This window comes from Ammodytes marinus, assembly GCF_949987685.1.
Source record: "Ammodytes marinus genome assembly, chromosome: 24".
Classification (NCBI taxonomy): domain Eukaryota; kingdom Metazoa; phylum Chordata; class Actinopteri; order Uranoscopiformes; family Ammodytidae; genus Ammodytes; species Ammodytes marinus.
In genome coordinates, this window is record NC_137228.1 from 14,762,093 (window position 1) to 14,775,358 (window position 13,266).

The following is a 13,266-nucleotide window of genomic DNA, read 5'->3' on the forward strand; positions in this document are numbered from 1 at the left end:
AGCTTCAAGCTTTTGAGGTTGAGATAAAAATAAAAAATTGATTCAATTGGCTACTGCAAGTATTTCACAGGAAAGACCAGGGCTTGAATTCATGTATGTTGGGGCAGCGTCTAGTGCTTTGAAGTAGTTGATATTTCTACTCTGGGTTTCTTTTTGATTTCCTCAAGCAGTAAGACTAGTGAGAATTTTTGTATGTCAACTTGCAGCTGGTTGAGGGGTGTGGGTGTGTGAGAGAGCTGCACGTTTGTCAATATCTAACTATTTATGCGTTCATTTGCATCAAAAACAAATCTAGATGTTGGATAAAGCCGGAGTTAAAATATTTCATTCATATTAACAAAATGGAAAAAATAATAAAATAAGTGTTAAGAAAGGCCGTTAAAGATCGATGGTTGTATAGGAGAAATATACAGACCTCATTTAGCACATTATTTTTAAATATTTTATATAATTTTTTGTTCCCCCATCTAATTTTGACGATTTTTAGAAACATTTTGGTATGTAAGTGCTAAGGGAGCATGTTTAAATAAAACCTTACCTTTTAAATGTCTTTTATATCATGTTTCTATGTGCTACACAGGCTTAGATATTAAGGTTTTGGTAGACTTGATAATTCGTAGTATTATTTCAGAAAACCATCAGGAGATAAGGGCATGTATCCTAGATTGTCTTCAATGGGTTAATGCCCCTTGAACCCTGATCATCTACCCATCCTCTTGCTCACACTGACAGAGCTGTGATAGTGTGGAGCAGCAGGGTTGGAGCCAGGGTTTCCACATCACGTTCCCCGCAGACATCTGACTGTTCACAGGCTCCAGGGTTCTAGTGTGACCCTCCACAGCCTGCTCCATGGCTGACAGGATGAGGCTGAAATCGGGCTGCGTTTGTGGGGTGAGGGGGTGGCTCTCTGACGGGTCCACAGACAGGTCAAACAGCAGAGGAGGGTCGTGGTAGGTCACGTAGGACGACGTACAGAAACACAGCTGTGTGTCAGAACAGACTGTCGAGTTCGCCGGGGAGAAGTTTGGAGTGAAGTAGAAAGCTTTCCACACAGAGGAACCTGAAGACAAAAAATATATATATATATATATTTTATTTCTATACGATTTTCTTTTCTTTTAGATATTCTTTTAAAAAATGTTAACCTTTTTATTAGAGAGAGCAGAGTGGAAATGGGGAGATAGAGGGGAATGACATGCAGTTAACGGAGGGGGTGGGTGTGTGTGTGTGGTGTGAATGTGTGTGTGCGTGGTGTGAATGTGTGTGTGCGTGTGTAGACATACTGTTTCGGGGACTCCACCGGACTGCGTTCAGGTAGGTGTTGCAGTAATGGAAGAGAAACTCGTGGTTTGACTTTTCAACTTTCCCCAAAAGTAAATCCATGAGGTCATGTCCGTCTATGTGCCTGCAGACCGGAGAGCAGGGGTCAAAAACACACATTCAACTGGTTATTATTACCATACAGTCTATGGTGGATTACTGGCATTCACAATCTCTGATCTAGATGTAACTCCTCTGGATTACCTCGAGGCTAGACACTGCAGGCGAATATGGTAACATATGGTAACATTTTTAACTTACATATATCATCATGAAACTTTGCCAGTTGATTACTTTTTGTTTTTGAGATAAATAGATTAAAGATTTGTTATATTTTTCATTTTATGTTTGAATAAATATCTAAACGTGGCAATATCTTACTTATTCTGCGTACATTTCCGTCTCTTTAAAAAACAAAACAATGATCTAGATGTTGGATAATAGAATTAAAATCTTTATTCCATTTTTAAAAACATATTAGAGTCCAAATGTTTTAGAGAACAGATTTTGGGTCCAGCCTCTCTTTCCCAGCCCTACCTGTCCTGTGGTAGTGAAGCCCCAGTGAGCCTCACCAGAGTGGGGTAGAGGTCCATGTTGCTGGTGGGTTGGTCCATCTCTCTGCCTGATGGGACGGTCCCAGCCCAGCGCAGCAGCCCCGGCACGCGGATACCTCCCTCAAAGTTAGTGCCCTTACCAGCTGCTCACGAAAAAGAAATGCTACGTCAAGATTCAAGGAAAGTTTATTCATCCCCAGGGGGTAATTAAGGATAAGGCACATAGAGTAGACAATACAACAATGAAAAAACACGACTAAAAATAGATAAATAAGTTATGGACAGGATCAAAAAACACAACACACAACAAATATGTGCCTATTACATCTACAGTGCACACCATCTCTACCATTGTGTCTTTGAGCAAGACACTTAACCCCAAACTGCTCCAGGGGCGCTGTACTATGGCTGACCCTGCGCTCTGACCCCCTCTGGAGTGTGGTAACTTGAGAGGGGATATGAGAAAAGACTAATTTCAATGTGCATTGTGTACAAGTGGCTAAATTGACCTCCTTCCTGACCTTTGTATATGCCGTTCCAGCCTCGGTGCACCTCTCCTCCGGCAGAGATCTCCTCCAGATGAGCCCCCTGGTCTGAGGTCAGATACACCAACGTGTTCTCGCTCAACCCCAGTCTGTCCAGAGCCTGCATCAGCTGACCTGAACACACACAGACGGACAGATTGTGATGCCCTGTTTTGTGCTCTGGGGTTCCATCCTGTTTATGTTGAGTTTTTATCTTGTTTAATTGTATTTTCTTTTAACATTGATTTCAGGGAACTACAGATGAAAAATAGCATTTTGGCTAATTCTGGTATTTTTAACCCATAATAATTAGTTTTATTAATTTGCACTGTCCCCTTCTTAAATAAACTGAAATTAATTGAATTGAGACAGACAGACAGACAGACAGACAGACAGACAGACAGACAGAAAGAAAGAAAGAAAGAAAGAAAGAAAGAAAGAAAGAAAGAAAGAAAGAAAGAAAGAAAGAAAGAAAGAAAGAAAGAAAGAAAGAAAGAAAGAAAGAAAGAAAGAAAGAAAGAAAGAAAGAAAGAAAGAAAGAAAGAAAGACAGTTTGTCAGTAATTCTGGAAATATATTTGTCAAAATCAGTGAATATCGACGGGGAACGTCCGGTGTCATGGCGGAGTGAAGACGTCCCTCACAAGCTCTCCTCGCATATTACATAATTTATCGGCTTGAAGCCCTATTTCTCGGCTAAAGTCACGTCGTTTTCCCCCTCACCACCCTTTGTCACTTTTCTGATACCTTCTATCCGGTTAACATGTCGAGCAGACCCGGCAGAGGTGGAAATGCAAAATCCGAGCAGTCCCTGCTAACAAATGCCTTTGCTAGCAAACCAGCTACGCCGATTCCGAGCAATGCTACTAGCAAACCAGCCAGTAATGCTGCTGGCAAATCAACGGTGAGCCATGCCAACGTGGAGCTATCTCACGGGGCTCTGAAAGAACTGCGAGAGGCCATCAGAGCTGATGTAGCCGCTATGAAGGACGAAATTTTATCAGAGCTACGTTCTTCTATTTCAACCCTCCAAGCTACCGTTTCTGTGCACACCGATAAAATATCCGACATTGAAACCTCTCTGACGGACGTGGATGGGCGAGTGGGTGAGCTTGAAACTTGCTACGCTGCTTTGCAAGATGAGAACTCCAAGCTGTACGCTAAATTAGACTCCCTGGAAAACTTCTCCAGGAGGAATAATATAAGAGTTACTGGTTTGGAGGAGAAAGTCGAAGGAAACCACCCAACTGCTTTTATGGAAAAGTTCCTGATCGAGGTGTTTGGAGAGGACAGTTTCACTCGCCCGCCTGTGGTTGACCGTGCCCACCGCACTTTAAGACCGCCGCAGCCGTCTGGTCCCCCGCGCGCGATGTGTTGGTCCGAATGCACTACTACCAGACGAAGGAGCAGATTCTTCGGATGTCTTACGAGAGAGGCCAGCTGACCTACCGAGGAGCAAAGATCAGCTTTTACCCCGACCTCAGTGCTGATTTACTACGCCGGAGAGCCGCTTTCCTTCCAGTCAAAAAGCAGCTGAGAGACGCAGGAGTGAAGTACTCCCTACTACACCCAGCAAGGCTCCGGTTCGTTTTCAACGGGAAGAAGCAGGAATTCGCTGACCCCTCCGAGGCGGCTGCTTTTGCCAAGTCCATTATTCCTACGGCGGGCACGACGAGAAACAACGGGGAGTGATGGTATGTGGGACTTCAACCTTATGTTGTAATTGACTGTGATCTTCCTACCCAAACCAACTTGTAGTTATAATGTTTCTAGTCTATTTCAACGTTAACCCAAGGCTATTAGTCTGAATATTACTCGTTGTCAATGTTTACAGGTTGTGTGATGCTATAGCCTATTTGAATAGCCTTACTTTTTCTTTTTCTTTTATTGTATTGGTTTGGTGGAGGCTGCCCGGGCAGATCACGTCAGACAATAAGTCTAAAGGGGAAAAAAGTGAACATGGTTGAAGCTATTGTGTACTAAATGACAAAATTGAGTGGTTTTAAGTTTATTTACCCTCTATTTAGTGAGGAGAGTTTAAGGTGTAAGCATTGTTGAGCTAAAATACACCTCTTGTGCATGTGTGTTTTCTGGGGTTTTAGTGCACTTAGTTTGGGTAAGTGCTGGGGAAGGGGGGTGGGCATCCTCTTGAGTCATTATAATGTATATTATGCACTTTTTTTTTTTTTTTTTTTTTTTTTTTTCTTTCTCTTTCTTCCTTATATTACTCTTATTGGCATACACTTATCATTGCTACTGTCATTATTACTGTGATTAAAAAGTATGAGCTCAGTTAAGATGAGTGGTAGAAAAGTTAAGTTCATCTCTTGGAACGTAAAAGCACTGAACCACCCTGTAAAGAGGAATAAAGTGTTAGCACATTTAGATCAACTTGGTGTAGGAATAGCTTTCCTCCAAGAGACTCATTTATGCAGGGCAGATGTTATGAGAATTCAGAGGAGTTGGGTGGGTAAAGTCTTCCATTCTAAGTTCGATTCTAAGGCTAGGGGCACAGCCATTCTGGTACACAAAGGCGTTACCTTTGAAAGCGACAAAATAATTGCAGATCCAGATGGCAGGTTCATTATTGTTACTGGTCAGCTTTTAAGTAAGCCTGTCATCCTTGCTAGTGTCTATGCTCCCAACTGGGATGACTGTAACTTTATTAACTCTTTTTTCTCTACTATCCCTGATGTCAATAATCGTCAGTTGATTATTGGGGGGGATTTCAATTGTGTGCTCTGCCCCAGTCTGGACCGCTCATCAACCAACCCCTCCCCCCTTTCCAAAACTGCTGAAGCTATTAATACTTTTATGGAACAATATTGTATGGTTGACCCTTGGCGCTTTCATTTCCCTAACAGTAGGGCTTTTTCTTTCTTTTCGCCAGTACATCATACATTTTCTAGAATCGACTTCTTTATTTTAGATTCTAGGCTTTTACCCCTTTCCACCCCGCCTATTTATCATGGTATAGTTGTATCCGATCACGCCCCCCTTTCTTTTGAACTGAATTTTCCTGATCAACCTGCCCTATATAAATCATGGCGCTTGAACCCTCTTTTGCTCTCCGAGAGTGCATTTGTGACATTCATTCAAAAACAAATTAGGACTTTTATTGAAACAAATGCCTCTCCGGAAGTATCTCATAGTACCATATGGGAAACACTAAAAGCTTACATACGCGGCCAAGTTATTGGATATGCTTCACACACTAAAAAAGCTAGGATGGCTAAATTAGAAGATCTGTCAGTCCAGATTTTGCAGCTAGACAACCAATATGCCTCAGCACCCACTGCTGAACTTTACCGACAACGGATTCGTCTACAGACAGAGTTTGATTTAGCTTCCACTTCAAAAGCGGAACAGTTGTTATTGAAATCTCGGCATACATTTTATGAGTTTGGCGACAAAGCAGGCAAACTTCTCGCTCACCAAGCCCGCCAGGCTGCCGCCTCGCGCCAGATAATCCAAGTTAAGACCACCTCGGGCGTGGTGACCACAGACCACAAGGAGATCAATGATTCTTTTGTGTCATTCTATACCAATCTATATACTTCCGATTGTGACAATAGCGCTTCCAATTCTTTTTTTCACAATTTGACACTGCCATCTCTTGTTGACTCTCAGAAAAGTGACCTGGATTCCCCTCTGACGTTAAAGGAAATTTCAGATTCCATTTTAAGTATGCAATCTGGGAAATCCCCCGGACCGGATGGGTTCCCAGTGGAATTTTTCAAAAAATTTGCCAAGGATTTATCCCCATTAATGCTGTCTATGTTCAATGAATCATATTCATCTGGTCATCTCCCTGAAACCTTGAATCAGGCCTCTATTTGTCTCCTACACAAAAAGGGCAAAGATCCTATGTGTTGTCAGTCCTACAGACCAATTTCCCTTCTAAATTTAGATTACAAAATTCTGGCCAAGACTCTCGCTAGGCGGCTCGAGAACGTTCTCCCAGATTTGGTGCTGTCTGATCAAACCGGATTTATTCGTGGCAGACACTCATTTTCTAATATTCGGAGGCTTTTTGATATCATTTACACTCCCACCCGGTCTGAAGTCCCCGAATGTGTAATAAGCTTAGATGCAGAGAAAGCTTTCGACCGGGTGGAGTGGGAATATTTATTTATGGCAATGAGAAAATTCGGCTTTGGCAAGGATTTTATTTCTTGGGTTGAACTGTTATATGCTTCTCCATTAGCTTCTGTTAATACAAATAATTTACAATCAAAATATTTCCCCCTATATAGAGGCACGAGACAGGGTTGCCCACTGAGCCCTCTTCTATTTGCCTTGGCAATAGAACCCCTTGCTGCTTCCCTACGTCAGTGCCAGGCAATTGAGGGGATTACCCGAGGGAATACTACACACAAACTTTCTCTTTACGCTGATGATCTTCTTCTGTATATTGCCGACCCAGTCTCATCATTGCCACATGTTCTGTCAACATTGGAACAATTTGGAAAGTTTTCTGGTTACAAATTGAATTTACAAAAAAGCGAATTCTACCCCATTAATTCAGCAGCTCTTAATATACCTTCTGCTGTATTTCCATTCAAGAGAGCGCCCTCTCATTTTACATACCTTGGGGTAGTGGTACCACGCTCCTTCCATAAATTATATAATCTTAATTTTACACCTTTACTCGATCGGTGCAAGCAGGATATAATTCGGTGGCGTGCACTGCCTCTTTCGTTGGCTGGCCGGATTAATCTAGTAAAGATGAACATTCTCCCCAGATTTCTTTACTTATTTCAATGTATTCCGATTTTCATTCCAAAAAGACACTTTTTGACACTGGATCAAGTCTTAAGTGCTTTTCTATGGGATGGTAAGATCCCTCGTATTCGTAAATCTTTTTTACAAAGACCGAAAAAATTGGGAGGGATGGCAATGCCTAATTTCCTTTATTATTACTGGGCTAGCAATATACAGAAGGTTATGATATGGGCTAAGTGTGGTTCTGGTGTGGAAGCCCCTGCTTGGGTTGAATTGGAATCTTTTAAATCGCAACTCCACTCGCTGATAACGGCTCCTTTACCTCTTAATTCTGGCTCCTTTGAAAACCCTGTAGTTGCCCATACCATAAAGATCTGGGTTCAATTTCGGAAACATTTTGGATTGCAAAGCGCTTCACTACAGGCTCCTATTCTTTCAAACCATCTTTTCACCCCCTCCATGTCAGATCTGGCGTTTCGGGCCTGGCATGGCAATGGAATTAGGCTTGTTCAAGATTTATATCTAAATAAGATATTTGCTTCCTTTAGGCAACTTGCGGAGAAGTACTTATTGCCCCGTTCCCATATGTTTCGGTATCTGCAGATTAGACACTTTGTACAAAGCGGTTATCATCCCTTCCCTGCTCAACCACCAAGCACACCTATTGATATCCTTTTAGCAGCGGACACTGATCTCAAGGGCGCCATCTCCTGGATTTATGGGGTAATTGATGCTATCAATCCTCAAACTCTGATAAATTTAAAATTGATTTGGGAACATGATTTAGGTCTGTCATTTGAGGATGATCAGTGGGATTTAATCCTTGGGCGAGTGCACTCCTCATCTCCCTGTGCCAGGCACGGTCTTATTCAGTTTAAGATACTTCACCGTCTTCACCTCACTAAAGAGAAACTAGCAAAGATATATCCAAACACCGATCCCACGTGTGAGCGATGTAAATCTTCTACCGCCACCTGGTTACATATGTTTTGGTCATGCCAGCGGCTTCAGACATTTTGGGAAAAGATCTTTAGCTCTCTTAGCGACATTTACAGTATTAAAATTATTCCTCAGCCTATCATTGCTCTTTTTGGGGTGATGCCCAGAGATACAATATGGCCGGCTGGGTTGCATGATGTGGTCGCTTTTACAACTTTGCTAGCTCGCCGCCTTATACTTCTTAACTGGAAGAGACCAGTCCCACCATCTCATACTAGATGGCTAAAAGAGATAATGTTCTATTTAAAGCTTGAAAAGATCAAGTTCACATTGAGGGGAGCTGCAAATAAATTTGAAAGAGTATGGATGCCTTTTCTCATGTATTTTGACAACATTACCCACATTACAGACTGGGTGGATTCGTAATGTATAGAGTAGTGCCTTGAGTGTGTATCCCTTGTCAGAAAGAGTATTTTTTTTTTTTTTTTTTTTTTTTTACTGTATCTTAGTACCGACTTACTGTAATATGTGTATATATATATATATATATATATATAACAAAAGTATTATATATTATATTATATATTCCTGTGCTATTACACCTATTACTATTGTTATTCATATGCATTTAATTGTACATCAAGAGGGGAGGGGAGGGGGGGAGATATCGATATATTTCAATGTTGATTTTGTAATTGTTTTTATAATGTAAAAACTCAATAAAAAGAAGTTTAAAAAAAAAAAAAAAAATCAGTGAATATCTCCTCACGATCCGCTACCTGTACATACTGTGTGTTTGCTGTAAAAAAAAAAATCCAGTGTCAATACACAGCCTAGGCTCTGTAAAAGGGCAGGTTTCTAACTATATGGTGGGCTTCTTTGTTTACATACCAGTTTACAGAGCCTCGGCTGTGTATGAACGCCATTTCAGCCATTGCTAATTTGAGAAATAGATTCTTGCAATTTCCTTGAGTTGTACCCACATGGTTGGAATAAACTCGCCGTAAGTCGCTATGGGTCTAAGTGTCAGTCACACAAATGTAATGCCGCGGTAATAATAGCACTTCACTCTAAATTGAACATACATCAATTCCACCCTACACTCAGCAAATAAAATACTAGGCTATTATGTCCACACCCCCTTTTGTGCCAAAATAATAGGTGCAATTACCCATTTATTGAGAATACAGCCCCGCACATATAGTCCTTTGTGGGGTCTTGTAGCACGTAGGCCGTGATTAAGACTGAATAGCATTTAGAGGAGAAAGCGTTGCCAATCTCCAATGATTTCAACTAAACCTTATAATAAGTAAGGACTGAGTGGACGTGTATTTAAGGAGTTTTAATAATATATATGTATCAATGGGCCACTGCTGCTTGACAAGGAAATTAGTGTCACAAATTAGGGCCTGTGGTTAGTTTTCTTTCCCTTAGAAAAATAAAATTGTGTTGGAGCAGCAGTTTCTTTATCTAATATAATTCTTTAATTAAATAGGTCTGCTTTAGATTATTTGATTGGATTTTTTGCACTTCTTTACGGTGAATATTTGGGGTAGGACTTGACAAGCACAGGCTGTTTCCAATCCCTTTGCGAATGGATGTATATGAGGTATGTTGAAAAAATTATTTTAACTCTAACACTTTATTTTAGAGAATTATTTTTCAAACAAGACATTGACATAAGCTATCGTCACAGGGTAGAACCAGGCTTTTGATTTTTTTTATTCACATTTTTTTCTTATTATTATTTTCAATTGTATTTAATCGTTTTAAATAAAGATTTAATAATAATGGATTGAATTCATAGCGTTTTTAATCACACTCAAAGCCCTTTACAGTCATACCGGTGGTGGTAAACAACGGTATTTTCTTGGGATTTCTTGAGTTGAGGATCATAAAAGCTATGAAATAACACCACTATACTAGTTTTAACCTTTAAATAAAGCCGTTGCCTAGCAGCCTACCTACACTCCAGTCCACTTCCTGCACAGCATCTCCATAGATACCGTGAGGACTGGATCCTCTGAATGCAGCAGACGCAAACATGGCCGTGTGCACCTGCAGGAAAGACATGAAGAGAAGGAATGGCCGCCCAGAACTCCTGAAGAAAAGACAGAAAATAACAACAAAAAAAAGCATTAAGTGAATATCTCCTAATGATCCCAAGCTACCTGTGTCTGTGTCTGTGTGTGTGTGTGTGTGTGTGTGTGTGTGTGTGTGTGTGTGTGTGTGTGTGTGTGTGTGTGTGTGTGTGTGTGTGTGTGTGTGTGTGTGTGTGTGTGTGTGTGTGTGTGTGTGTGTGTGTGTGATTGAGTGAGTGAGTGAGTGAGTGAGTGAGTGAGTGAGTGAGTGAGCGAGTGAGTGAGTGAGTGAGTGAGTGAGTGAGTGAGTGAGTGAGTGAGTGAGTGAGTGAGTGAGTGAGTGAGTGAGTGAGTCAGTATGTGTTTCTAAAGAAAACAAAGAAAATACAGCCTGATCACCAGCATTAGATAGATAGATAGATAGATAGATAGATAGATAGATAGATAGATAGATAGATAGATAGATAGATAGATAGTTTATCTAAGGTAGAAATGTATCTACCTTTGCATATTTTGCAATAACGAAGATTTTGACAATATGGCCCAACCCCCCTATCATGGACCAAACAATAGGACGTTTACCTCTCTATGAAGTCCACTGCCTCGTGGGTCATGGTTTGGGTCAGGTTTTCAGATGCAAACGGCTGCTCCACTACCTTATGGTCTCTCATTAAAACACAGTTAAAGTACGGGACAACCATGATAAATCCTAAAATAAGTCCTGTGACCATAAACACAGCTAGCAGTAGACCCAGGATCAGCCTTCTGCGGATATACACAAAGCCAGACCAGTGGAGAAAAACTACAGTTAACAAAACCACGCCAAATGTTTTATACGGGAGATGTTTGTGTATTTCGAAAACAGTGCCATGTCCCGGTTGGCAGTCCCTCAGGTTGGTTAACGGGATCCCAAAGAAATATTTAAAGCCGTGGACACTCGGGTGGTGGCAGTGGTCATCGCTGCTCTCACAGTTCAGACCAAGGTGCCATTTTCCTGCAAAGAAAGAGAGAATTTGGATAAGAGACCAAAATGACAACAAAAATATATATATACAGCTCCGGAAAAAATTAATAGACCACTCTGGAATTTTTTTTAAATTTTCATATCTACATAACTTATTGAAAATGCTCTTAATGACAAAATGTATTGGAATTTGGTAGAAATGTTGTCAGTAGTTTATATTATAAAACCAAAATGTTCATTCTACTCAAACATATGCCTATAAATAGTAAAATGAGAGACACTGAACATTTGGAGTGGTCTCTTAATTTTTTCCAGAGCTGTATATGATTGCCACTATTTCAACAGTTCTGTCTTTCCTTGTAACTATTGCGTGCTAAACAATACAATAAATTCCAATTTTAGTGGAATTTTAGCAGGTAAGCGGATCGTAAGGAGATATTCAATGATTTTGACAATAAGCGTTCTGCAGAATCACTGACTCCACCTGTAAAGGAACATGTAGATAATACTCTACTGTATTCCATTCATTTAGCACATTATGAACGTGTAAAATCTGAGATGACACACACTCAAAACAAGCGCACCTATCAGAGCTGTGTCATAGCCTTGTTGTTGGGCGATCTTAGCAAAGGTAACCTCCGAGCTGGGCAGGCCACCTGAACCCGCGGTGAACAGAAACACAGGCATTCTGCCAGCAACACCTGTGAGAGAGGAACATGGATGAAAACATATTATAAACCACATGCAACTTTAGGGCTGTAATTTTTATTTATAAGAAAAAATATATATATATTCTAGTCTTACGTTTGGTTCCAGGTGCCTCAAATTACATTTGTTTTTATATATGATGATGGAATAAATAAATTGTAAGAATTTCATGAAGAGAACATTTTCTAAACTAACTGTAGGCTCTGCAAATTGTAAACAAATCCCACTTCTCTGAAACTGGATAGTGCAGCTATTTGGTGTGTGCATGCATGCGTGAGTGAGTGAGTGAGTGAGTGAGTGAGTGAGTGAGTGAGTGAGTGAGTGAGTGAGTGAGTGAGTGAGTGAGTGAGTGAGTGAGTGAGTGAGTGAGTGAGTGAGTGAGTGAGTGAGTGAGTGTGCTTGTGCGTGCGTGCGTGCGTGCGTGCATGCATGTGTGTGTGGGTGCGTGTGTGAACCTGATCTTATGGGGTATCTCCCTGTGAGGAAGGCTGCCCTGCTGGGACTACAGAGGCTGGCTGCTGCGATGTGGTGTGTCAGCTTCACCCCGTCCCGAGACAGCTGGTCTATGTGGGGGGTCCTGTACATCACAATGCATCACACAGTTAAACGTGCAGTCGGTGATTCTGGAGAACACTTGTTGTCAAAATCAGTGAATATCTCCTCATGATCTGCTACCTGTCCATACTGTTTGTGCGCCACAAGAAAAAAAGAAAAAAAAAAAAAAGAAAACGCAGCCTAGGCTCTGTAAACTGGTATGAAGGTGGTATTTTTCAGCACACACTACGGACAGGTAGAGGATCAAGGAAATATTCACTGATTTTGACAAAAAGGGATTTTGACAACATGCGCTCTCCATTGCACTGTGGATTACCTCAGTGTTGTATTGCCGTAGCAACCCAGGTCTCCTATCCCGAGGTCGTCCACCATCATCAGGACAAAGTTTGGTTTGTTCCCCTGTAGAGACACTAGGTCCATCTGAAGCAGCAGCAGCAGCCAGACACACTTCATACTGACAGGAGCACAAACACTTCAATATGTTTATCAAGTTAAATCGGGCCAGACTTTATCGTCATTTTCTACAATATGTGCCAGACATACAGAGGAATCGAAAATGTGTTTCTCTCCGACCAACTGTGCAATGAGAAAGAAAAAAAAGTAATAGGATATAATTGGATTCTAAATAGTGCAAAAGTACGGCAAACCCAAACAGTATAAGAAGGTAAATAAATTTAAAATGTGCAACATGAAGAAGTAAGCTAAGATAATTGAAAATTTACAATACAGTATAAAAGGCATTACACGGACTGAGTGTAAATATGGAATGTTAAAAGCATTGATTTAGGTGGTAAGTGTCCCTGCGTGTCTATTATAAAGTGACAGATAGTTTTTGGGTGCAGAGGGGAGTCTGTAGATACCGTAGTTTACAGAAACACCTCGAAGATGTTCTTATAG

The 13,266-nt window shown here is 41.0% G+C and overlaps 1 protein-coding gene across 1 annotated transcript; it reads right to left on the bottom strand.

Moving 5' to 3' along the window:
* Positions 1 to 212: 212 nt before the first annotated feature.
* Positions 213 to 12,753, bottom strand: sts (steroid sulfatase (microsomal), isozyme S). The gene is made up of 9 exons (XM_080052659.1): positions 12,686 to 12,753; positions 12,270 to 12,391; positions 11,691 to 11,807; positions 10,725 to 11,136; positions 10,026 to 10,162; positions 2,396 to 2,533; positions 1,858 to 2,017; positions 1,284 to 1,405; positions 213 to 1,060 (listed from the first exon to the last, which is right to left on the bottom strand). The coding sequence occupies exons 1-9, from the start codon at positions 12,742 to 12,744 to the stop codon at positions 705 to 707; spliced, it is 1,623 nt and encodes a 540-aa protein (XP_079908785.1). The 5' UTR covers positions 12,745 to 12,753; the 3' UTR covers positions 213 to 704.
* Between the last annotated feature and the right edge of the window lie 513 nt (positions 12,754 to 13,266).

Coding starts and splice junctions, on each gene's coding strand:
- sts (XM_080052659.1), bottom strand. CDS start 12,744: ATGATGGTGGACGACCTCGGGATAGGAGACCTGGGTTGCTACGGCAAT. Junction 11,808..12,269: donor GAGATACCCCATAAGATCAG/GTTCACACACGC, acceptor CCTCTCTCACAG/GTGTTGCTGGCAGAATGCCT. Junction 1,406..1,857: donor GCTTCACTACCACAGGACAG/GTAGGGCTGGGA, acceptor TCCGGTCTGCAG/GCACATAGACGGACATGACC.